At 39.8% G+C, this 24,834-nt stretch overlaps 1 protein-coding gene across 1 annotated transcript in view; it reads right to left on the bottom strand.

Annotated features, from left to right (window-relative positions):
- Positions 1-5,647: 5,647 nt before the first annotated feature.
- ADGRF1 (adhesion G protein-coupled receptor F1) overlaps positions 5,648-24,834 on the bottom strand; it is a 43,623-nt gene continuing 24,436 nt past the window's right edge. Inside the window, exons 7-14 of the mRNA XM_042780320.1 lie at positions 22,852-23,003; positions 21,462-21,625; positions 19,180-19,368; positions 14,105-15,472; positions 11,603-11,644; positions 9,952-10,011; positions 6,994-7,060; positions 5,648-5,721 (exon numbers count right to left, since the gene is read on the bottom strand). Of these exons, the coding sequence (XP_042636254.1) occupies positions 5,648-5,721; positions 6,994-7,060; positions 9,952-10,011; positions 11,603-11,644; positions 14,105-15,472; positions 19,180-19,368; positions 21,462-21,625; positions 22,852-23,003 (2,116 nt within the window). The remainder of the gene's footprint in view (positions 5,722-6,993; positions 7,061-9,951; positions 10,012-11,602; positions 11,645-14,104; positions 15,473-19,179; positions 19,369-21,461; positions 21,626-22,851; positions 23,004-24,834) is intronic.

Genomic DNA, 24,834 nt, shown 5'->3' with positions numbered 1-24,834 from the left:
GCCACATCTTTCTTCCATGAAGCGACTGATGGGTTCAAACCACTGACTTTTTGGATAGTGGCTGAGCACTTTAACCACTGCACCACCAGGACTCTTTGGAAGAGATTAAACCAAAAAACCAAACTCACTGCCACCTAGTCAGATCTGCCTCATAGCGACCCCTCCTTGGGTTTCCGAGGCAATATCACTACGGAAGTAAATTGCCCCATCTTCCTTCCTCAGAGTGGCTGGTGGGTTTGAACCGCCAGCTTTCTGGTTAGCAGTCAAATGCCTTAGAGCTCCTTGGAAGAGATTATAGCATATTAAAAAAATATATGCATATATTTCATTGCCATCGAGTTAATTCTAACTCATGGCGACCCCATCTGTTACAGAGTAGAACTGCTCCATAAGGTTTTCTTGGCTGTCATCTTTACAGTAATAGCTCAGAAGGCCTTTATTCCTAGGCACCACTGGGCAGGCTCCAACTGACAGTTTTTTAGGTTTATACCACCCAGGGATCTTTTTTATGACCATGCAAAATCTAATCATGCCTTCTTTATATGCATTCAATGTGAAACTTTCCAAAAGTGGAATTTCTTACTCTGAGTACCTATAGGAATGCATCAATGACCTTCACACTTTGAAATCAAATGATCAAGTTGGAGTCTTTATCTTCCCTAACTTTCAGCATTATTTTACTCAGTTGACATCCTTCTTGAAATGTTTCTCAGTCTCTGGTATATCATATTCTTTTACTCCACAAGCTGCTCCTTATACCATTCTCTTCCTCTCCCTTCCCATAAATGCTGATGTTCGCTAAGATACAGTCCTTGGATCTCATCACTTCTCAAGCTGCACCCAATAGATGATCTCATTTTGTCTTCTGGGCTTATACTCTAATAGTGTATCTCCAGGCCAGACCTTCCCTTGAACAATAGATAACATATACCTGTGGTTCACTTGATGTCTCAAATTGGATGTCTTATAGGCATCTCAAGGTTAGTCTGGTTTTCTCCACATGACGTCTTTCTCAATTTGCTCTTTCACCCTATTAGAAGCATCTATAAGATAGACCAAAGGTGACATCATATTGGCTCTCTCTTTGTTTTTTTTATTTGTTTAGGCCTCTGCATTAAATACTGGAAACTTTCCTAAACTACCTAGTGATCCTTGGCTGCCTGTGTTATATGTTAACTTCCACTGAGCCCTTATTTTCAGGAGAGTAAATCCACCCACACCTGTTTCTTGTGTCCCATTTCCCCCCACATCTCTAGATAGTCTGTTGCTAGGATGGAGGAAAGGACATTTGCTTGGGTGCTTGAGATAAGAGAGGGATCTGGGGCTGACTTTGAACCATTCTACTCTTTAACTCTATATTCACTTCATGTTATGGATTGAATTGTGCCTCCCGAAAAAAAAATGAATGTAGAAATCTTAATAACTGTACCTGTGAATGTGACCCTGTTTAGAAACAAATGTTTCATTTTTCTTATACTAATGAGGTCACACCAGAGTAGGGTTGGTTTTAAGTTTAATCACTTCTGAATGACGCCTTATAAAAAAGCAAAATAGACATTGAGAGACACACACATAGGAGGAAGACAGACATCATGTGAAGGTCCCTCTACAGGCCAAGGAATGCCAAGAAATGCCCCAGGCTACAAGAGAGGACCCTCCCCTACAGCCAATGCTCTGATTTGAACTTTTAGTCTCCAAATTCATTAAACAATAAATTCTTATTCTTTGAGGCCACTCATTTGTATTTTTTGTTATGGCAGCACCAGGTAACTAAGATACCCTACTTCTCAAGGTACCTGGGGCTGCCACATCTTAAGTCTTTTGGAGGTTCTACAACGTAAAGCTTCTTCATTGCTGGCTTAATATTTAGCTTGCTTGTTGTCTACTAAGTTAGCATTCACTGGCCTGCTTTCCAAATATTTTGTTGAAGTTGAGTCTTCTCCATTTCCTACAATAAGAGATCTCTCGGTGATCTTCTCCTCCTAGTGTTCATGCCTTTGTTCACTACTCTTGAGTATTAGTCAGGACCTGTGACCTGCTTCTGATCAATAGAATATGGCCAAATGGTGAGATGCTACTTCTGTGATTTGTTAATTATTGTTAGGTGCCATTGAGTCAGTTCTAACTCACAGTAACACCATATACAACAGAGTGAAATGCTGCCCAGTATTGCACCATCCTTGCAATCCTTGCTATGTTACCCCGTTATTGCAGCCACCATGTAATTCCATCTTGTTAAACATTGTCCTCTTTTTGGCTGACCCTCTACTTTATCAAGCATGATGTCCTTCTCCAGGGATTGGTCCCTCCTGATAAAATGTCCAAAGTACGTGAGATATAGTCTGGCCATCTTTGCTTCTAAGGGGTATTCTGGCTATACTTCCTCCAAGACAGATTTGTTCATTCTTCTGACAGTGCATGGTGTAGTCAATATTCTTTGCCAACACCACAATTCAAATGCATCAATTCTTCTGTGGTCTTCATGTCTGTGATTACCTTACATTACATAAGCCTTCATCTTACAATAAGATGGAAGCTAAAGACCCTCCTTGGAGTCTTTGTGAATTAAGTAGCTGTATTAGAGAAGCTCATGTGACAAGGCAATGTGGAGGCCCTTAGGATCTGAGAGTAGCCTGTAGCCAACAGTCAGAAAAAAGCCGGAGCTCTCCATCCTATAACTGCAAGGAAATTAATTATGACAACAACTTGAATGAGTTTGAAAGTGGATTCTTCTTCATTCAAGCCTCCAAATGAAGACACAACCCAGGTAATACTTTAATTTTGGTCTGAGCTGAACAGTGCCTGGGCTCCTGACCCATAGAATCCGTAAGATTGTAAGTGTGTACTGTTCTTAAGTTATTAAGTTTGTGGCAGTTTTTTACACAGAAGAAAATCATTACAATGTATTTCTCCTTTTTTAAAAAATTATTTTATGGTTGCTTTAATAGCATCTTGAGTGGTAGCTGAGGTGACTATCTATGTAATTAGTAAGTTGGACAAACACACATGGTATATGATCAAACACACTTTTATTTCTTTGTCTCTCATCATCCTTATAGATCTATTCAGTAGGAGAAGCTTTTTCTTTCCACCAGATATACACTTTAATATGCCCAGGTATTAGTAGCATCTCAGTCACTTTACATAGCTAAGATGCTCTCAAATTGTAATTAGGAGCTCTTATATAAGGGAGCTCTGGTGGTGTATGCCTAAGACATTTGACTGTTAACCAGAAGGCTGGTGGTTCAAACCCACCAGCCCCTCCTAGGAAGAAAGATTGGGCTACCGTAGTGCTACCATCTTGGAAACCCAAGAAGGGGTCACTGTAAGTCAGATCTGACTCAACAGCATTGAGTTTTTTAGTTTGAGTTTCATATAATAATAAAAAATACAAACAATTTAACATTAAATTTTCCTTCTAATCTAAGTCCTGCTTTCAGTTGGTTGCTTGTACTCTCACATCTTTCTTCACCGGTTGACTTTTTTTTGTAGTTTTTCTTACTCTCTGTGCACTCTACCTTGAGTACTAAAGTTTCTGACCTTCCCTCCCACCAGGCTCCTGGGAAGAATGGTTCACCTGATCAGATGAAGTCACATTCTCATGGTGTCAGGGCTCTCTAGACAATAACCTCCCAAAGGATGTGTGTGTTCAAGGACTCCAGCTGTATAGACAGAACTGTTGGCTGCTGGTACACCCAGCTCTGCTCTAGGACCAGTGACAAGATGAAGCAGAGACTGGGAGGAAGTGCCCAGTGTCACTGACACCAAGGCCACTAGAGCTTTTGAAGCATCTGGAATAATAAATCTTGGTGTGAGCACTGGCATTTCTCTCATGGGTAGCCATGGGGGTGAGAATCCACCAAAGTGAGGCTGGTTTTTCTGGGCAGTGTGAGCAGAGCTGAATCTCAGGTGAGGCAATTATGTTGGAAGCATAGAAGGGGAATAGTGCTTCACACGGTATCTACTAGCCTGCTGCTCCAGATCTCATGCAAAAGGGGCAATTGCTACATATGCAGTGTTTTCCCAAAAGTACCTACAGTGTATGATGAAAGAAAACCAGAGTCTTTTGAGGCATCTCCCTGAAAGCTGAAACCAAACCTTCCCTCAAGTTGCCTCTTATAGAAATAGAATTCTGGGCATGATGAACGCTCTAGCTGACTTGAGAAAGATTTCTTAGGATTGTATGTAATTTTCAATGCCACTATGGGGCTGGACCAATGAGCAGCATCACAATAAATGGAGAGAAGATTGAGGTTGTCAAAGAATTCACGTTGCTTGGTTCTACAATTGATGCCAACGGAAGCTGCAGTCAGTACATTAGACGATGTGTAGCATTGGGAAAGTCAACTGCGAAGGAACTGTTTCAAGTGCTGAGGAGCAAGGATATCTCCTTGAGGACTAAGGTGCGCCTGACACAAGCCATGATATTTCCAATCGCCTCATATGCGTGTGAGAGCTGGACAATGAATAAGGAAGACCGAAGAAGAGTTGATGCTTTTGAGTTGTGGTGCTGGTGGAGAATGCTGAAAGTACCATGGACTGCTAAAAGAACTAACAGATCTGTCCTGGAGGAAGTACAGCCAGAATGCTCCTTGGAAGCAAGAATGGCCAGACTTCGTCTCACCTATTTTGGTCATGTTGTAAGAAGGGACCATTCCCTGGAGAAGGATGTCATGCTTGGTAGGGTGGAGGGTCAACGAAAGAGGAGGAGGCCTTCAACAAGATAGATTGACATGGTGGCTGCGATGATGGGCTTAAGTATAGCAGGGATTGTGGGGCTGGTGCAGGATCGGGCAGTGTTTCATTCTGCTGTGCATGGGGTCGCTATGAATTGGAAACGACTTGATGGCACTTAACAACAACAACATGGGGCTGCAGAAATAGACTAGGAACCAAAAATTCCCCCAAAAAAGTCCAGATTCCTTGTTACCAGCTTCACAATTTTGGACAAGTCATTTCAGTTCTCCAATTCTCCATTTCCTCATCTTTGTATTACATGTCTCCTTGGGATATTCCACTTCACTGAGCTGGGGACCAGATGAAAATGCTTTGTGAACTGAAAACTCATGCTATTATACTTCCTAAAAAATGGCTACAAAGCTATCTGAAATGGAATTTTCCATGTTTATTTCTGAAGAACTTTTCAAGTTAAGTGACTGAAGCAAAAATAAAAAGCAAAAACAACATAAAATCCAACTGGAAATTTTGGAGGAAACATCTTTTCTCTAAGATATTTTCACCAATGATTTTTTGACATGAAGGTGAATATGGCTCTTCAATTTACCTAAAGCTGCTTCATGATGTTTCCAGATGATTAGCAAAGCCAAGTGAAAGACGTTATTTTATGAAAAAGAAAGCCATATATTAGGGCAGTGAGTGGCAGGTTCAAGTGACAAACTCCAATAAAACAGATTCTTCTGCATTTACTGAGTAATTTCTGACTCAAATCACTTGAAAAATAAATCTTCTTTCCATTTAATTGAAGATAAAGGAGGCAGTGATGAAGCCTCTGAGACTTCCTTATTTTATTCCCAGACTCCTAAATCAGAAAATCCCATCTAATGCTGAGCATAATTTCTTGCCTGACATTCAGCTCTAAATGTCAAGTTGCTCCAAAAATTTCCCATTCATTTTATGGTTCCTGGTCTTATTCAGTTGATAAAAACTGAGTTAGCATGATGTCGTTTGATGAGTCTCCAGTATGAGAAAGTGCATAAGTGCCTGGAAGTGGAGAAAGAGGATACAAAGTATTGCTACTATGTTGAAATCAAATATCAGGCCAAAATATAAATAAGTCTGTTTTTAATGACTAGGAAGAGTTTTAGGAAGATGTTAGAGAAATACATAAAATGGTTTGTCAATATGCCCAGCACTTTTACTCCATTGAATCTTGGCTTTTTTGTCAAGCAGCTCTTATTTGAGAAGAGAATCACCACATTTTTCAGACATTGCTGGAGAAAGAGATAAAATATATTCTATACTACATGACATTTTGGGAAAAGAGCCTTAGTGATCACTTTGTTTTAACTGAGAGGGGAACATGTACCCCAAAAGGTAACCCTGTTGCCATTGATTCATGGCTACTCATGTGGTACAGAGAACTGCCCCATAGGGTTTTCTTGGCTGCAATCTGTCATATAACAAAATGTGTATCACCAGGCTTTTCTTCCATGGAGTTGCTTGGTGGGTTCGAATTGCCAACCTTTAGATGAGTAGCCAAGAGCCAACTCTTTGCACCACCCAGACACCTTCCAAAAAGGTAAACAAACTTATAAAAAGCACTCAGGCTGGTTGGTGGCAGTGATAAAAAGACCCAAGAGTTCTGGGCAAAGTGCTTCTTCCAGACACTTGAACTGTACCTGGAATTTAACTAATTTTCATGGGAATCTAAAATGAGTTGTCCATTTCCCTATCCTTATGAGTATATTAATATAATTTGACATGACTTGAGGCTTAGATTCTTAACTTGTAATGCAATGTCTACTTCTCTCCTGTTCTCTTCCAGAAATACTATGACTATTTGTAATGTTTAATTATTGATCTTCTAGTAGATGAATATCATAGACTTTAGTAACTCCCAGTGTGTGAACATAGGAACAATACATGCCATAGACAGAGGGGATAGTGCTCTCTCACCTTTAGGAAAACATGGATCTGAAGGTGATTCTCCATTAAAGACATAATTCACGTTAGTCTAACCACACTCAATAAACAATGCCACAGATCTCTATATATCATGTCTAACTGGGAAAATGGGAGCAGTAAGTTGTGATGCAGTTAAGGAGTAACACTTGCTGGTTTCCCAAAATTCCCCAAATTGTCTATCGGCCTTGAGCACATAATTCAGGTGAAATTTGGACATATAGCTAGCTGATATTCTCACACTTCTCAGATTAATTAAAAAACAAAAAGTTAACATCAAATTTTCTTCATATGATGTATTCATATTATCTCTTTCCATTGTTTATTACCTTTGGTTTGATTGTAACATACCTTTGTGTTTCACTGTGTTGAAAGGCTTTGGAAATTTGGGTTTGGTAGATAAATCGGATGTTTTTTGCTGCACAAAAGAAAAAAATGTCATTTTGGAAAAACATCATTTTGGATATTTATAGAGTTCTTTTAGTGATAGTCTGCATTTCCTGACTACATGATGTCACTAATGATCTGTATTCCACCTACACAACACATTAATCTTTTGTAAAAAATTGTATAAATTTAAGCCCCTTATTTCTAAGTAAATTTAGTGTTTCTGTATGTTTTTTACAACTTCTAGAATCAAGCTAGGAGCTCTGGTAGCGTAGTGCCTAAGATACTTGACTGCTAACCAGAAGCTGGTGGGTTCAAACCCACCAGGCACTCCTCAGAAGGAAGATGAGGCAATCTACTTCCGTAGTGATACTGCCTCGGAAACTGAAGGGGGGTCACCATGAGTCGGGTCCGACTCAACGGCACATAACAACAACAATAAGAAGCATCAAGCTAGAAAATAGTTTTAAAGGAATCATTATCCCTTTTTGTGACAATGCTTACATGTATTTGTTTCAATATTCCTTTGTAGAAGAGAAACCCTTGAAGAAAAAACAATACTCCTAGTAAAATTGGTCTCCAGGTAAAGATTTGCTTTACTCTTGCCCAATTTGTGAGCAATCCCTTAGTTACTGGTGCAGAAACTATACTAAACCCACCACTACCAAATCAATTCCAACTCATAGCGACAGAGTAGAACTGCACCTTAGGGTTTCCAGGCTACAAGTCTTCATGGAAACAGGCTGCTACATCATTTTTACAAAAAAAAAAAAAAATCCTTTTATTTATTTATTTATTTGGGTAAAAGTTTACAGAGCAAATTCATTTTCCATTGGACAATACATACATTTTTGTATGACATGTATTACATTTGTTGTATGACATTCATTACAATCTTCATCATGTAACAGCACTCTTCCATCTAAGGTGCAACTATTAGTCTCTTCCCAGCTGGAGCAAAGAAGAGTGAACAAAATCAAAACCACAAGGAAACAATTAATCCAAAGGACTGATGGGCCATTTGAAACCCAGCCTCTATGACACTGATACCAGAAGAACAAGGTGGTGCCCAGCTACTATTACTGACCACTCTGAAAGGGATCACAATAGGAGGTCACAAAAGGGTTCACAATAGAGTAGGAGAAATACATGGAAAAAAACTCAAAATCATAAAAGAAGGCTTACTGGTCTAATAGAGACTGGTGGAACCCCTGAAACTGTGGCCTTTGGACATCCTTTGAGCCAGAAACTAAATTCATCCCCAGGGCTCAACTTTCAGCCAAGCAATAGACAGGTCTATAAGGTGAACAACCACACCAGGGAGGTATGCACTCATTAGAACAATCAATCAAAAGGACAGCATTTGTCCAGGGATGAAGCTAAGAAGGCAGGAAGGGGTAAGAAAGAGGGACGAAGTGAAATGGTAAACACAAGAAGGAAGTGGAAAGACTGCCACATCTTTCTCCTACGAAGGGCTGGTGAGTTTGAACTACTGACTTTTGGGTTAGCAGCTAACCACTTTAACCACTGTGCCACCAGAGCTCCTTAGAAACTATACATCATTCAAAAATTTAAAAACTGAATTATCAAATGGAAATAAAATATTCAAAATAAAGCATGCATTTTGGGGAAAAGATAAAGGTGTTAAAATATACTACATCATTTTTCTGTTGATAAAATATCCTTCATGCATTCATTAATTTGATATCATGTGTTGAATAATCATTGTGTGCCAGTCACTATTGTAGGTACTGGGGATATTAGAAAGTACAAGTTCCATTCCCTGCCACAGCCCACATTATGAGGAACCCAAATCAAGATAGGAGGGAAGTGTACATATTACATATAATAGGTAGCTCAGTGAAAGATTCCTAATTCTCATTCTGATGTCATGATTACTGGCATGGCTTTAGAAGCATCTGGAATAAGAAGTCTTGACCCAACACTTTGTTTCTATAGTTAAGAAAATTGAATCTCAAAGAGACTAAATGATTTTCCTAAAATCATGCAACCACTTGGCGACAGAAATACAATCAAGTGTGCTAGCTCACAAGCCACTATTCCCAAATTCACAGCAGCACCCTCTACTATAAAATGCAGGAAACATTTTTAATTCCAATGCATAAATTCCTCATTGATATTTATTTCAAACATTTTTGTTGTCCTTTGTAAAATATCTAAATGTCCATGTGGGTTTTGATGCAGTTTTTCAGTTAACTTGTATCAAACTCAGAAATCTCTGCTTTAGAACCCTTTCTGAAAGGACCTCAGTGTATTGTTTGGGGGTGAGGAACAGGGGAGTGAATCTAAATTAACATGAAAAATACAGAATATGCATGTAAGTGCATTTGTTTCTAATTATACTTTCCTTAAATGGATTGAATTTTGGGGGCAAAGGATGAAATAAGAACCCTGTGTTTTCATATGAACCTGTTAGTTTGTAGAGTTAAGACCTAAAATCACAAAGGCTAAAGTACCAGCTTAAAAGAGAAAATTTAGAAAACAGTTTATCAAGACCTCCCCGTCTACCTTTCTAGAGAAGAAAACATGGACTACAGAGGGGCCAGGAAGCTAGGCAGAGGAGAGGGTCCCACTGGTTCAGTTGGTAGGAGATAAGACAGACTGAAGCAAACAATATTGTTCAAAGGTGTTCGCTCACAGTGAGCACCCACAGACCTTTGTGTCTGAGCACACTTACAGCTTTCCATGGCTTCACATTCATTCATTCTTTTACTCACTTACTCAGCAGCTTTCTGTTGAGTATCTACCATATCCCAGGCACTGTGCCAGGTAACAGGAATACCATGATGAAAGAAACTCAAGGGATTTACACTAAAATAGGCCTGTTGTGGGACTGCATAAATAGGAAAATGGAAACCTAGAACTTTATTCATTAGATCCATGGCAGTGGGAGGTAATTACCTCTGATGACTGCTTCCAAGATATTAATGGAGACAACTTGTCCAACAGAAGTTGTCGCACCTATAAGGATGACAAAGAAATGTTGAGGAGATACATCTATACAATCATACAAAGACACAACAAAAAAATAAACTGTGTAATTGAAATTGTTATTTATCTGTTGTTGTTGTTATGTGCCGTCGAGTCGGACCCGACTCATAGCGACCCCTCCTTGGGTTTCCTAGGCAGTATTACTATGGAAGTAGATTCCCCCCATCTTCCTTCTGAGGAGTGGCTGGTGGGTTTGAACCACCAGCCTTCTGGTTAGCAGTCAAGTGCTTTAGGCACTACACTACCAGAGCTCCTTATTTAACTGTAGTGTAAACCAAAACCAAACCAAACTCACAGCTATCGAGTTGATTCCAACTCACAGCGACCCCACTGGGTTTCCCAGGCAGTAAACCTTTATGGAAGTAAATTGCCCAGTCTTCCTTTCTAAGAGTGGCTGGTTAGCAGTCAAATGCCTTAGGCACTGTGCCTCTCAGAGCTCCTTAACAGTAGTGTACCAGATAGTATTTCTCAGGAGCATTTAATAAACTATAAATGTATATATTCAATAGAGTCATTTCCTTAGACTCTGCATATAAACAAAACTAGATCTAAACAAAGAACAACAGTACCAAAAACCTTAATGATTCAGATTTTGGACATTAGTAATTGGCAATAATTGCTAAATTGAAGTTTACCTCTGAAGGGTTTCCTAACTATATGAATGGTGCAAATGGGAATTATTTATTTCTATTAAGTATAACAAATTGCTTTTTTGTAAATAGGGGTTGTATCTGTACAACAATTGTATCAATTACAAACTATTCTAATCTTATTAAAACAAAAACTCCTTTATACTTATTCGCCAACTGCCTTCACTTCTCTTAACAGAGTTATTCAATGTTTGGGAAAAATAGCTAAGCAGATTTCATTTTTAAAGTTCTTTTTCTACTATACTTCATCTAAGATTTTTTTTTTCATTAAGCATTATATTTAATATTAGAGGCCATGGAACATTTCCATAAAACTCTATAAATATAGAAGTAGATACATAAATGGACGAAAGGAACAAAAGGGAAATCACCCCTAAGGAAGATAATTGTTGTTCTTGAATTATCACCAAACCATAATTTAAAGTAAAAAAAATGAAAGATAATGTTCACAGTACATGTTGTAATTAATTCTATATCGCTTTATTATTATCAGTCGCTGGTTAGTTCTTTTGTCTCTTGACTGAACCTGACTTTTATAAAATAATAGAATACTGTTCCAAGGGTATCCATAGTCCAACCCTCTAACTATATAAATTATGCCCAGAACTGAAGGGGAGGGATTTAAAGATGTCTGGGTTAGCGGGTAGAGCTCTGGTGGTGCAGTGGCTAAAGCACTCTGTTGCTAAAAGAAAGGGCAGCAGTTGGAACCCACCAATTGCTCTGTGAGAGAAAGATGAGGTAGTCTGCTTTTGTAAACATTTACATCCTTGAAAACTTTATGTGGCAGTTCTACTCTGTCCTATAGTGTCCTCTGTCCTATAAGGTCACTATGAGTTAGAATTGACTTGATGGTAATGGGCTTGGTTTGGTTTTTTGGGTTAGAGGTTGAAGAGAGAAATGTCTACACATACCTTACTATCCAAGAGCATTCCAAAACATAAGATGAAACACCCCTAAAAAAAGAAAAAAAATCGATCATGTGTATTTTTTTCCCAGAAAATAAGTATTTATATGTAATGTATAATATTACTATATCACTCAACATTAAGCTTATTTTCTTATCCGTCACACCATTAGACTGGGGGATCCTTGAAAAGTGTAGAAGTCACAGTGCATAGAACAACCCAAAAGTTTGGTTAAGTATATAAATAAATAAATGATTGCATGAAAGAAATCTTAAATGCACATGGAACTTCATTTTCCTCCCCACTGTGCCATCCCTAACCTGAAATGAATAGCTTCCATTTGCTTCTGTATCATAGTTTTCTTCAGACCAGGCATTCAGTAAATGTTTGCTAAGCATCTATGAAGGCAATAGAAACTCAAGTCCAATCCTATGGCTGCATAGAGGCAGTTGACCTATACTGGTATCAGTTTGTATCAGCACTCTTTCCATCAAATACAGAGAACCCTTCACAGAAGGCTTGTTGGACCTTAAAATCCTTCTTCCAATCAGAGCACCCTCAGGAGGTGCCCCTTTAGACAGTGTGTCACCTTATGTTTGCTCTCCCAATCCCTGACACTGTCCACCTAAAACTTGTTACAGTTAGGTGCATGCTCTACATGACTGTGATCTCGAACCCACTGCCATCGAGTTGATTCTGACTTACTGCAACCCTATAGAGCTTTCACCCCATAGGGTTTCCAAGGCTATAATCTTTAAGGAAGCAGACTGCCACATCTTTCTCCCATGGAGTGGCTGGTGGGTTCAAACCATTGGCCTTTTAGTTAGCAGCTGAGTGCTTAACCACTGCTCCACCAGGGCTCCTACTATTCCCTAAAGTTAACTGGTGCCTGAAGTATATGGGGAACCAGCGGCATTTAGGAAACACTTATTGAGCATTTACTATGTGCCACACACTGCTAAGTGTTAAATTATTTCATTTAATCCTCTCATTTATTCTACAATATAATAATAGTTATTGGTATTATTCCCCTTTAAGAGAGGAATTGTGGGGCAAAGAGATTATTAGGTATTTTGTTAAAGGTCACATAGCTAGTAAAGTGATATATTTGAGCTCAGATTTATGTAACTCCAGTATAAAAATCACTACTTTCCTGACTCTTCATTGTCCAGAGGTGGTCAGGTAAGACCTATACTGAACCAGAGTTGAAGGCTTTTGTTTAGGTTCATTAATACCTAAGGATTACTTTGACTACTCGCTCTCTGAAAACTCTAGTTGTGACATGCAAAACCCATCCTTTGCAGCAAAGGTTGACAAACTTTTTCCATAAAGGGCTAGAGATTAAATACTATAGGTTTTGCAGACCACACAGTTTCTGTTACAATTACTCATTTCTGCCACTGTAGAGCAAAAATAGACAATATGTAAATGGATAGGAATGGCTGTGTACCAATAAAACTTTATTTATAAAAGCAGGCTTTTGGACTGGTACAACATACGATCCTTAACCTATATGACTATGAGACCAGAAGAACTAGATGGTGCCTGGCTACCACTGTCAACCAATGGGAGGGGGATCTATGTAGGAGATCCTGGATAGAATGAGAGAACAACGTGGAATAAAACTCAAAATAATTAAAAAAAAAAAGGGAACCAGGTTTGCTGGTCTCACATAGAGCCTGAAGGAACCGCTGAGACTATGGCCCCTAGCTGCCCTTTAGGTCTGGGATTGAACCCACTCCTGTGGCTTCCAGCCAAACAAAAGACAGGCATATGAGCTGAACATTTACACTCCTTGGAGAGATCAATCATGGGAGAATAGAAGGGCTGTGTATGCACAGGGAGATAGCTTGGGGGGCAGGAGTACATGGGAGGGAAGGACACAGGGAAGAGGTAACTATAAGGAGGAAGTGGGAGAGGAGCTATTGCACTGTGGGAAATTGCCATCAATATCATGAGACAATGTATGTGAACTGCTGTATGGAAAAAATTTGCTCTGTAAACTTTCACCCAAATCACAATAAAAATTAAAACAAAAAAAATTGTTGGCAGTAAAAAAAAGAACAAGCAGGCTGTTGTCCATAGTTTGCCAGCCTCTGCTCTATTGCACTCCAGGGACTTCTTTTTCACCATTCAGAGTCCACAAATCCTCTTGATTTATTTTCCTTTCTGTGTGTGCTTTTTCACAGTGGTATGCACAAAAAAAAAAAAAAGAGGATTTAGTCAGTAGCAAGAGGGATTAATGTTAGTTATGTGAACTCTAACAGTTTAATTTAAAATCCGGGAATGGCTAGCTGAAGAGTTCAGATATTCTGTTTCAGCACGAGAGTAATCATTGAGGAAAAGTAGATTTTTTCTCTTTTGACTTTTTTCGTGCACTTTTAGTTATAGTCCTGCTGTAGACAGGGAGATGGATGAGATGGTCACTAGAGAGAACTTGGTAACCAGAATTCTCTATAATTATTCCAACTACCTGATGACATAATAGGTTATCCTTATTACTCTTACCTGGAAGGCATTGAGTAAAGCAAAAATTACATGGCAAGTCACATTCTGGCTATCCACCATTGTTCCTATGCCAAAGCCCCAAGTGAGCCCCAGCAGAGGTGTCAGAATGAGCAGGCTCTTCCCCATGCGGATGACAGTGGCCTTATCATCCTGGCTTGTTCCTTCTCCAACTGCTGGCCTCCAGAGCTTCATTAAAACTAACAGCACCACCACCAAATTCACAGCCACAATAGTCAGTGCAGGGATAACAAAAGCCAAGAGGGGTTTGCTCCCATTGGACCAGTTAAGCCAACACACATCTTTCCTTCTGTAGCCATTGCTAGGTTGTGTGACGGCAATGGTGATGACAGATATAACCAGGGGACACCCATAGCCCAGGCAGAAACCAATAGCCATCATTAAAGGCATGGCCATGTGATGGAACACGAGGATGATCCTATAAGCCAGCAAGATACCAAGCATGAGCATCCAAAAAAACAAGGAGAGGTAGAAAAAATGTGTAAAGAATACTGCAGCTATGCAGACTCCAGAAGGCTTTGCCATGGTGTCCACAGTGGCAGCAACAATAAACCAAACATCAGCAACCAGGAGGGACAGGGCTATGTTCACCATACAAATATGACGTGTGTGCGAGGTTTGGTTTTTCTTGACTTGCTTCCAAAAAAGAGCCTCAATAACCAGGCATAAGATGAGACTCCCAATGGAGAAACCCAGTCCCACATAGGTAATCCATTGCACAACAGGGATGATGGCATTGGGGACAAAAGGTGACATCAGCAGGGAGAAGGAGGTCAGGTGAGTACATCGGCACATCACTGAGTCTGGAGTTTCATTCACTAGGTGGCAGCCTGCATTGTTCCACTGCAGATGGTTGAAATCCCAAAATACACAATGAGGCTGGCTCAGGTTTGACTCTATCTTAGAAAAAATGAGGTAAATTTCATTTATGGAATAATTATGAATAACAGTTGATATTACAGGCCCATTGACCTTTGCATTTTTGATGATGGGTAGAATGCTCCTCAGGGTCAATGAAGCCATGCTGATAATAGTTTCTGGAAGGGACTTCTGGAATTGATCTGGCCCAATTAACACCTGGCCTCTAATACGAGTGGAGGTATTTGGGGAGAACATTGCAGTCTGATAGTTATAACCCTTTTTGAGTTTGCTTTTGGTCACTGGAATCCCTTTCCAGTCAATGAATTTTCTAGAAAAATTCAGAGGCAGAGCTGTTGGAGGTACCAGAGTGCTAATGTTTTCTAATGTCTCCAGTAACCGTGAGCTGGCATGCTTCTCTTCCTGAAGTAGTACTGTCCAGTTGGTTATTGATGTTGAATTAAGGACATGGTCAACTATATTGATGACATCCTAAAATACAAAGGTGAAGGTTAGTGTGTATTATGAGTAAACACAAAGAGAGTAAAAGAGTAGATACTCGTCCTTATTAATGACAGGAGAAATGCCCAGAGAATTGACACTGCTGAGGACCAAATAAAACTCTATTAAATTCAGTTGACTTGCACTGTACAGCAGGCACTTTGGGTTAAGAAACAAGTTGGGAGAACCAAATAATTACGTTTCAGGTTTTCTTAGCTATCTAGTGCTGCTGGAACAGAAACTCTATAAGTGGCTTTCATAAACAGAAATTTATTTTCTCACAGGTAAGGAGGCTAGAAGTCTGAATTCAGGGCATCAACTCTAGGGCGAGGCTCTGTGCACTCTGGGGAAAAATTATTGCATCATTCAGTTTCTCTGACATTCTTCTCTGTGTTCCTCAAAGATCTCCACATTACATTTTTCTTTCTCCCAAATTGCTTGCTTGCTTCTGTGCCTAATCTGCTCTTTGATTTTTCAAAAGTGATTGGCTTCAAATACAACCTATTCTGATAATAAAGCCCTATTCCCAAATGGAATTACATCCAAGGAAATAGTAGGCATTAGAATTTATAAAGCTCTAATAGTGTAGGGCCTAAGGCACTTGACTGCTAACCAGAAGACTGGCGGTTCAAACCCACCAGCCACTCCACAGAAGGAAAATGGGCAATCTACTTCTGCAGTGATATTGCCTCAGAAACCTAAGGAGGGGTCGCAATGAGTCTGACTCAACGGCACATAACAACAACAACAGAATTTACAACATATATTTTTTGGGGACACAATTCAATCCATAATGCAGGGTGATTACCCCAGAGCATTTGCATGTGCACTGGAATTTCAGCAAAGAGAAGAAAGAATCCCCCAGTTCTGGCTGCACAAGCACATTTCCTTCTGAGAAGGTAAAAATGGCTGTATTATTACATAGGCTGAGGCTCAAAGATTAAGACATTTCTTTTAACTGCTTTCCTGTATTACATATTTTACTTACATCAGAAGTTCTAAATATATGTCATGAACATTCACATTTTAATTTACATTTTTGTATGCTGTGTCATTTACCAAAGAGCTGAGTCCAACTCATCGTAACCTCATAAGGTCCATGGCTGTAAATCTTTATGTAGGCAGACTGTGACATCTTTCCCCCACGGAGTGGCTGGTGAGTTTGAACTGCCAACTTTTCAGCTTGCAGCTGAGTGCTTAACCACTGTGCCACCAGGGCTCCTTTGTTGTTTATTAGAGAATATAAATAAAAATCCTTAAAAATTGAGCTTGAGCAAAAAGAAAATATTGAGTTGTGAGTTTTAAGGGTCAATTTTAATTTGATGTCCCCTGGGCAGTGCAAATAGTGAATATGCTCACCAAAAGGTTGGAGGTAGGAATCCATTCAGAGGTACCTTGAAAGAAAGGCCTGGCTATCTACTACCAAAAAAAAAAAAACAGTCACTTAAAACTCCATGGAGCACAGTTCTACTCTGATACCCATGGGGTGGCGTGAGTCGACATCAGCTTGGACTTGAAATATATACAAAACCAAAACCAAACTCACTGCTGTCGAGTCAAATCTGACTCACAGTGACCCCTCCTTGGGTTTCTGAGGTGGTATCACTACAGAAGTAGATTGCCCAGTCTTCCTTCTGAGGAGTGGCTGGTGGATTTGAACCACCAGCCTTCTGGTCAGCAGTCAAATGCCTTAGGCACTACACCACAGAGAGGGAGAGAGAGAGAGAGGGAGAGAGAGAGAGACTTGATATATATAGTCATATAATTATAGATTGAGGGCAAGTGGTATTCTGGTTTTAATTTCTTAATTTAAGGTGTTTGTTTTTTTTTTTTTAGCAAATGCAACAGGCCTCTTTCCCTGGGGTTCCCAGCTATTTGACCTTGGCAGTCTTGTTGTTTTAGTCAAGTTTCATGCTAACCCAGCTCTCTGGGGCTTCAGGCCCAGATTTCAGAGAGTACATCTTACGTTGTCCCCCAGTAACCTCTGCTTTCTTTTGCTTAGTGTTTGCTTGCTCTGTTTTTGCTCTTCATTTTATTTTTATCTTTTTTGAGTCATTTTATTTTAGTTCATCTCTTATAAACAACATGGGGCTAGATTTCTTAAAAAAAAAAAAAATCTGAGTATCTTTTCTTTGATCTAAGTAAATTAACTTATTTATATTTAATGTCATCTTTGACATGATGGTCACTATAAGATAGTTAAATATAGATCTGTGAATATGCACTGTTTTATATGACAGACATAATACAATTTTGCAGTAATATAGTATAATTTCTATATAATATGCATACATCTAGGATGTTTGGAAGGATATTTATTTAACAAATATTTGTTGAGTTACTGCTATGTGTTGCTTGTCTTTCTTCTAGGCACTGAGGTTACATCTAAAATATTAGCAGTGGCTATTGTAGGTTGACTGTATTATAGATAATTTACTTTCCTTTCTGCTTATTTGCATTTCTTATATGATCATATAGGTGCTCTGGTGGCATAGTGCCTAAGGCACTTGACTGCTAATCAGGAGGCTGATGATTCAAACTCACCAGCCACTCCTCGGAAGGAAGGTTGGGCAATCTACTTCTGTAGTGATACTACCTCAGAAACCCAAGGAGGGGTCACTATGAGTCTGATCTGACTCGATGGCAAAACACAACAACAATATATGATCAGATATTATTTGTATAGTTGTTTATGTTAATTCTGAAATACCCAAGCTCAATCATGAATTCCCCAACCTAGAGGAGGGACTTTTGAAAAATATATACTACTAAAAGTCAGAGTTTAGGGCTACAAGAAATAACAATTATAGATTGCAAACATATATTAAAAAGTTGGCACCTATGTCAAATAGTGCAAAGGCTCATCCCTTCCTCTAATCCAGGTACTGCCTGGGTAATCTGCTGTGATGGTTAAGGTTGTGTGTCAACTTGGCTAGGCCTGGTTGAGGGGCGGGCAGCTGGATGTAGTTATTAGCCACAGTGAGACTGGTAATTACCTCCATGATGCAATCTACTGGAACAGCTGAGTAGCTGCTGTAGGTATGTGGACTGCTTCCAGTAAAGAAGAAGCAACTCTGACGAAGATCTCCAACTGATGACCTGCTTGAACCCTGTATGTAGTTGAGTCATTGTTCAGCAGCCTGCCATGTTGCCCTGCCAAACCTGGGACTTTTAATGGACTTGAGTTAATGGCCTTCCATGTGGTTTAGTAATATTGGGACTGTGCCTTTTCAGTTGTTGATCTTAGGTTTGTCACCCTTAGCAACTAGCAGCTGTCTGAGTGAAGAAAAGCCTCTAGCTTCAGTGGGTTGGAACAAGAGGCAGAGTTGAAGCCCAAGATTGAGGGGCTTTTACCCTGCCCCTAGAGCCTGGCACCTGGAACTTGACTTCCAACCTCCAGAATTGTAAGAGAATAACCTCCTGTTTTTTAAAGCCATCCCATTTGTGGTATATTCCTCTCACAGCAGCACTAGGTAACCAAAGTCACCTACCTAAAGGTAGCTCCCTCTTACTTTGAACTTACACAATTGATCTCATGAGTTCCTTGTACACCGCAGAGAAAGCAGTGAAGCTCACATTAGGACTGCTAACATGACACTTTGGTTTTTCCTAATAGTTCCCCATCATTCAGGTTTTTGTCATCCCTCCTATGAGATCGAGCACTTAAAGTAAACAGTTAAAGCACAGGCAGACCATACCTCCATTGTAGAATTAGACACCTTGAAATGATTTGCCAATGACAGAGATGAAACATTTCCTAGAATAGACACCACTGAAGCTAGGTTCCCGGCTGTGCTTGAGAGGCTTTGTTCAATGATGACTGAAAGATTTCGTACCAAGGATGACATGGCTGCCTCGGTAGCATTGCCTGAGATTGCACTGAAATTCTAGAAGTAAAAAATAGTCTTAAGTTCTAGAAAACAATGTATTATCTAATTTCAATCAGATTTCTTGGCCACATATAACTTACATTTGCATCATGCACTATAAGTAAGATGACTACATGGTGATGGTAACAACAATGGCTGTTTAGTTTTTTATGTCTCAGACACTGCACTAAATGCTTTGCAGGGATTCACTGAATCTTTTCAACAACACTTGATGGAGGTATTTCATTTTGTAGCTAGGGAAGCTGAAACTTGAAGAGATTTGTTAATAAGCATTTTCATATAACTTATTATTGCTAATTATAAAGAAATTGATGTTCAGTGAGATTCTATGACCCTCGAAAGAGTACACAGCTAGTAAGTGGAAGGGTAGTGTCTATTGACACTAAATCCTATGTTGTGTCTACTACACTACACTTAAAAACCCTTATAGGATATGAAGATAGAGGAAACTACCTGGAGATTTGACTACTAGGCCTAGGTCAGCTCTCATTGTTTACTGGCTCTGGAGTTTTCCTTCTCCCATAGAACTCTCATCTGCGTCCACTATACTGTGCTTACTTGGAAGGCAGTAAAGGAGGGTGGTCTCCTTCAAATCAATCCTGTGTTCACCCAAAAGCCCAGATCCCACCTGTCCTCCTCCTTGCTCTTCAGCTGACAGTGCTGTTCTCTGCCCAGGGCATGTGAGATCTGCCTGCCCCAATACTCCTCTGCCAGGCAAGTGTGGCCCTGGGGAGGACTAGTCTCAGATATTGCCCATGCTCATAACTGAGTCAAAGAAGGCCAGAGCAAGAATGCAGCCAGGAGGTCATGGAGTCCAATCTCTCTCCCCAATTTGCAGATATGGAAACTGAAGCCTAGAAAGGGAGAAGGAAACATTCCACAGCCCCTTGATAAATACCAGTCCAGGGATCTTAACTTCAATAGTGGGGTCTCCAGCTGGGACAGAAGTTCCACTCAATACAGATTCACTTGTAGGATGGTGACTACGAATCAGTCTCAATGTCCCTCTGCTTTGTCACTTGAGTTCTCCATCTGTCACCTTCTTTCTATCTACATTGCCTTGCATTATTGACAGACACCCTGGTGGTGCAGTGGTTAAGGGCTCAGCTGCTAACCGAAAGGTCAGCAGTTTGAATCTATCAGCTGCTCCATGGAGAAAGATGCAGCAGTCTACATCTGTAAAGATTACAGACTTGAAAACCTTACTCTGTCCTATAGGGTCACTGTGAGTCAGAATTGACTCACGGTAGTGGGTTACAGACAGTCATGTGGAGGTCAGAACACTGAACTGGGAATCAAGTAATCATGTTTCTAGTCTCAACACTATTGCTAGCAATATGACTTTGTAGCCTCTTGGTCTTCCATTTCCTAATCTATAAAAGGAAGTTGGTAAATCAGATGGCCCTTATGATCCATTGCAACTCTGTCGTTTCATATGATCACTTCTGTCTGACCCACTTCTTGTCCCAGTTTCTGATATGTGTACATTCTTATTTGATGGGGCAATCTACTTCCATAGTGATACTGCCTCGGAAACCCAAGGAGGGGTCGCTATGAGTCGGGTCCAACTTGATGGCACATAACAACAACAACTACCTTCTGACTCACACTTTCAGTTTGACCTTTCATTCTCAGCCTTCTGGACTTATGTGGCCAGCTCAGTTGTTGTCCTACCATTTGTCATATACCTCCTCAGCTCCAATGCACTCCTCTGAAGCACCACTACCTGCCAAAATCATCAATTCTGACCTTTTCTGACCCTCTCAGCTCCTACCTAGGCTCTGCCACTCATGTCCACATTCCCTTGCTTTACCAGGGTCTGAGCCTGGCTGTCTACTCCTGAAAGTTTATAGCCACTGAAAACCGTATAGAACACAGTTCTACTCTGACACACATGGGATCACCCTGAGTTGGAATCAACTCGACAGCAAATGGTTTCTTAAAATTTTCTTGGATAACACCCTGACCTTTTGTACACTGACCAATGGTGTAGATTGATAAATTTTAACCTCTACTTGACCATGCTTTCTGGAGTACACCCACTGTAAAACTCAAAACCATGACAAGTCGGCCAAGTAGAAATGCTTCACCTTCTTGAGTTCCTCCAGCTGAGAAAGAACACAGGTCTCCTTGATGACCTGCCACCCAGAGGACTGGCACCTGGCTGTGATGTTTCCAGTGTAGCCACTGCTACAGGGCAAGGTGTACTCATCATTCTTGGACCCAAATCCAAAGACAATGTTGTTACACGGGGCTGGAAAAGAAAGGAAATAGAGGAGAAACATGACTTTGGAGTGCCCTGGACCTCTATGTAAATCATGTAGACATATTTAAATGCTTTGAAAGTCCTATTTTCAGAGACAAAATCCAGGCAGAAATGAGAAGAGGGAAAAGTTTATCTTTGATGCCTGGGTTCTTCCCTATTAGCATCCTTTCCTCCTTCTTAATGCCAAGGCTTGCCCCTCTCCCTTCAGGTGTCAGATCTATATCTACAATCTTGCTTTCAATGGGCTGTTTACTACCAAATATGAGGTCAAAATAGGGCAAGTTGTGATGATTCTTAGGTAATATTTGCACTCTTCAAGGGAATCCAACAAAATAAGGAAATTATTGAGACCCTAAAGAACAAAACAGTAAAGATATGTTCAAAAGATGGGCCATTGTTATTTGGAGGTGATACCTCCTACTTTGTATCCCTTTAAAAGCTTATCCTATTGTGGCCAACCACTACACTAGCTCTTCTTGCAGCCAGCTTAGTAGTATATATTTACCATGATTCAGACTGGGAGATAGAAACATTGAATGGAAAATCTACAAGGGTGTGATTGTGTTTGTTTTTCCCCACTACTATGTCTTAAGTGCCTAAAACCCTGTTTGGCACATTTCAGACACTTGGTATGTTGTTGTTGTTGTTGCATGCCATCGAGTTGGTTTGTTAAATAATGTTGTTGGAAGAAAATGGTACAAATTTTGACTGAAAATGTTTAAGTTTGACTATAAAGAAGTAAAAGGAAAATCAAAATATCTGAAGAAGTGTGTGTGTGTGTGTGTGTGTGTGTGTGTATGTGTGGAAGATCTATATCACCTTTTCCAAACACTCTAAAAGACCATTTTTCTTGGTTCCTTGATTTATGATTTAAAACCATTATCAGTCCCAGGGCTTTCTGGACATGTATACCAGTAAACTATTGCTGAATCATTATAATCACAATCTGCAGGAAAATCAGTCTTCCATGATATTTATGCTAAGAGGTAGAGATCAGATTACTGTTTAGCAAGGATCCTGTACAATCAGTAGAAGCTGGGTTTCATCATAGTATTGGTAGTCGTTGGATGGGAACAGCTGCCCATTTCTACTGGAAATCGGTTTTTGAAAAATTCTGTATTGTAAATATCTCCAATCTACTTCTTGAGGATGCAACTGAGCTACTAACTAAAGGACTCCTTCAATCTAAGCAGAGAGTAGGAAATCAGTATTACCTTTTCCAAACACTTTGAAAGAGCCATCTGCTAGTGCAAACAACTTGTTAAGGGCTGCCATAGCCTTCTCAGCTACCTGTTCAATGGCTGACAGCAGTTCAGATGGGCTGCTGGAACCAATGACTTCATATCCAGCAACGATGCTTCCTTCTCTGCAATAAGCATGTGCAAAGAAAAATGAGATTCATTCAATTGTTCATTCATTCATTCAGTGCTTACTCTGTACTTGCGTGGCATTGAGTCCACAGGAATAAACCAAATAGATTTGATCCCTGCCTTCATGGAGCTTGCATTCTATCAGAAAAGGCAAGTAAGAAACAAGTTACCACCAAATACATACAGCTGATTGTTGTTACTTTCAGTAGTTATGTTTCATAAAGTCATTGTGAACACTGAATTTGCAATACTGAACCATCACTCCTTATAGTTATACTGAACTATAAGGTTAGGTTCCTGTGAGCCTCTGGTCACAACATTGTCATCAACTGACAGATACATATTTTGTTTTTATGTGTGTTTCTATTTAAAGACATCTTATTTAATATATATTTCTGATACATCAACATTGAACTCATGTCCAACTGCACTATAACTCATGACTGTACAAAGCTCATCTAACAATGTATTTTCTCCATAAGGCACATCACAGCTGTACTCTTGAGGGGTATTATTATTATTATTATTATTTCAGATGTATTGATGCCTGGACCCCACCCCAAGAGATTCTTACTTAAGTGTCTGGGATATGGCTTGGGCCTGTTTGTGTTCTGTACTGTCAAATTGATTCTGACTGATAGCAACTCTACATGACAGAGTAGAACTGTCCAATAAGATATCCTAGGCAATAATCTTCATGGGTGCAAATCATCAGGTATTTCTGCCACAGGTGTTGATGGCTTTGAATTGCCAACCTTTCAGTTAGCAGCCAAATACTTACTTGTTGCACCACCAGGGCTCCATTATTTTTGGAAAAACCTTTTGCTGTCAAGTCAATAATCATTCATGGTGACCCAACAGGACAGAGTAGAACCTCCCTACAGGGTTTCTTAACCTGTAATGTTTATGGGAGCAGATTGTCAGGTCTTTCTCCTCAGAGGCACTGGTGAGTTTAAACCCTTGGGGGTCATTTTAAATAGCAAATGAAAAACAAAATCAGAAAACATGGCACTAAATAGATCACTCAAAGGACACTTGTATTTAGTATGAGAGGTGAAACAAGAAGGCAGAGAGCATTGCCTTCTTTGACCTCAGCTGGGAATGTTCACGGCAAGAAACTCAATTTTGCATAGGTCTGTGAATGACTGGAAAAGTGATATAGCTACTGATTTGGGGTTACAAATAAATTTTAGTGAGGAGCTGAATTCACAAATATGAAATTTACAAATAATGAGGAGCAACTGTATATAATTATAAATTTTGCAAAGTATTAATGAGAGATGTGAATAGGTACAGTGATAAGAATAGCAGGTAGGGGTGAGGCCCCACTGAAATGTGTCTGGTCAGGGGAGTTTTCTCTGTGAGGAGGATCTTTGAAACCAATGCCAAAGAGACAAAACAAAAGGCCAATCACATAAGAGCACTGGGTTATAGAGAAAATTGCACCTGTGAAGGACCTGGGGCAAGAAAAAACTTGTGAGTTTGATAGACTTAAAGACTTGTATGACTTACATTTAATGAGCAAGGAAGAGAGTGGTAGGAGGTGATCTAGGAGAAGTGGCCAGGAGCCAGATCACATAGGGCATTAAAGTTTGGATTTTATTATTTATTAAAAAGGTTTTATTCTTTATTAAAATGAAGTGGCATAAATTAAAAAAAAATAAGATTTCTTTTTAAGATCATCACTCTGGTTGTTGTGTAGGAAAACAGGAAAAAAAAAAGGAGGCAGTTACTGAAGCTGAAAGACTAGTTAAGAAAGAGATGATAGTGGCATGAACTAGTTGTGTAGTAGTTCAGTGATGAGAAGTGCTGAGATGCAGGTGGTTA

Source organism: Orycteropus afer, unplaced genomic scaffold (genome assembly GCF_000298275.1).
Source record: "Orycteropus afer afer isolate SDZICR_OR568_19922 unplaced genomic scaffold, OryAfe1.0 scaffold00034, whole genome shotgun sequence".
In the NCBI taxonomy this organism is placed as follows: domain Eukaryota; kingdom Metazoa; phylum Chordata; class Mammalia; order Tubulidentata; family Orycteropodidae; genus Orycteropus; species Orycteropus afer.
This window is presented reverse-complemented; position numbering and strand designations above follow the sequence as displayed.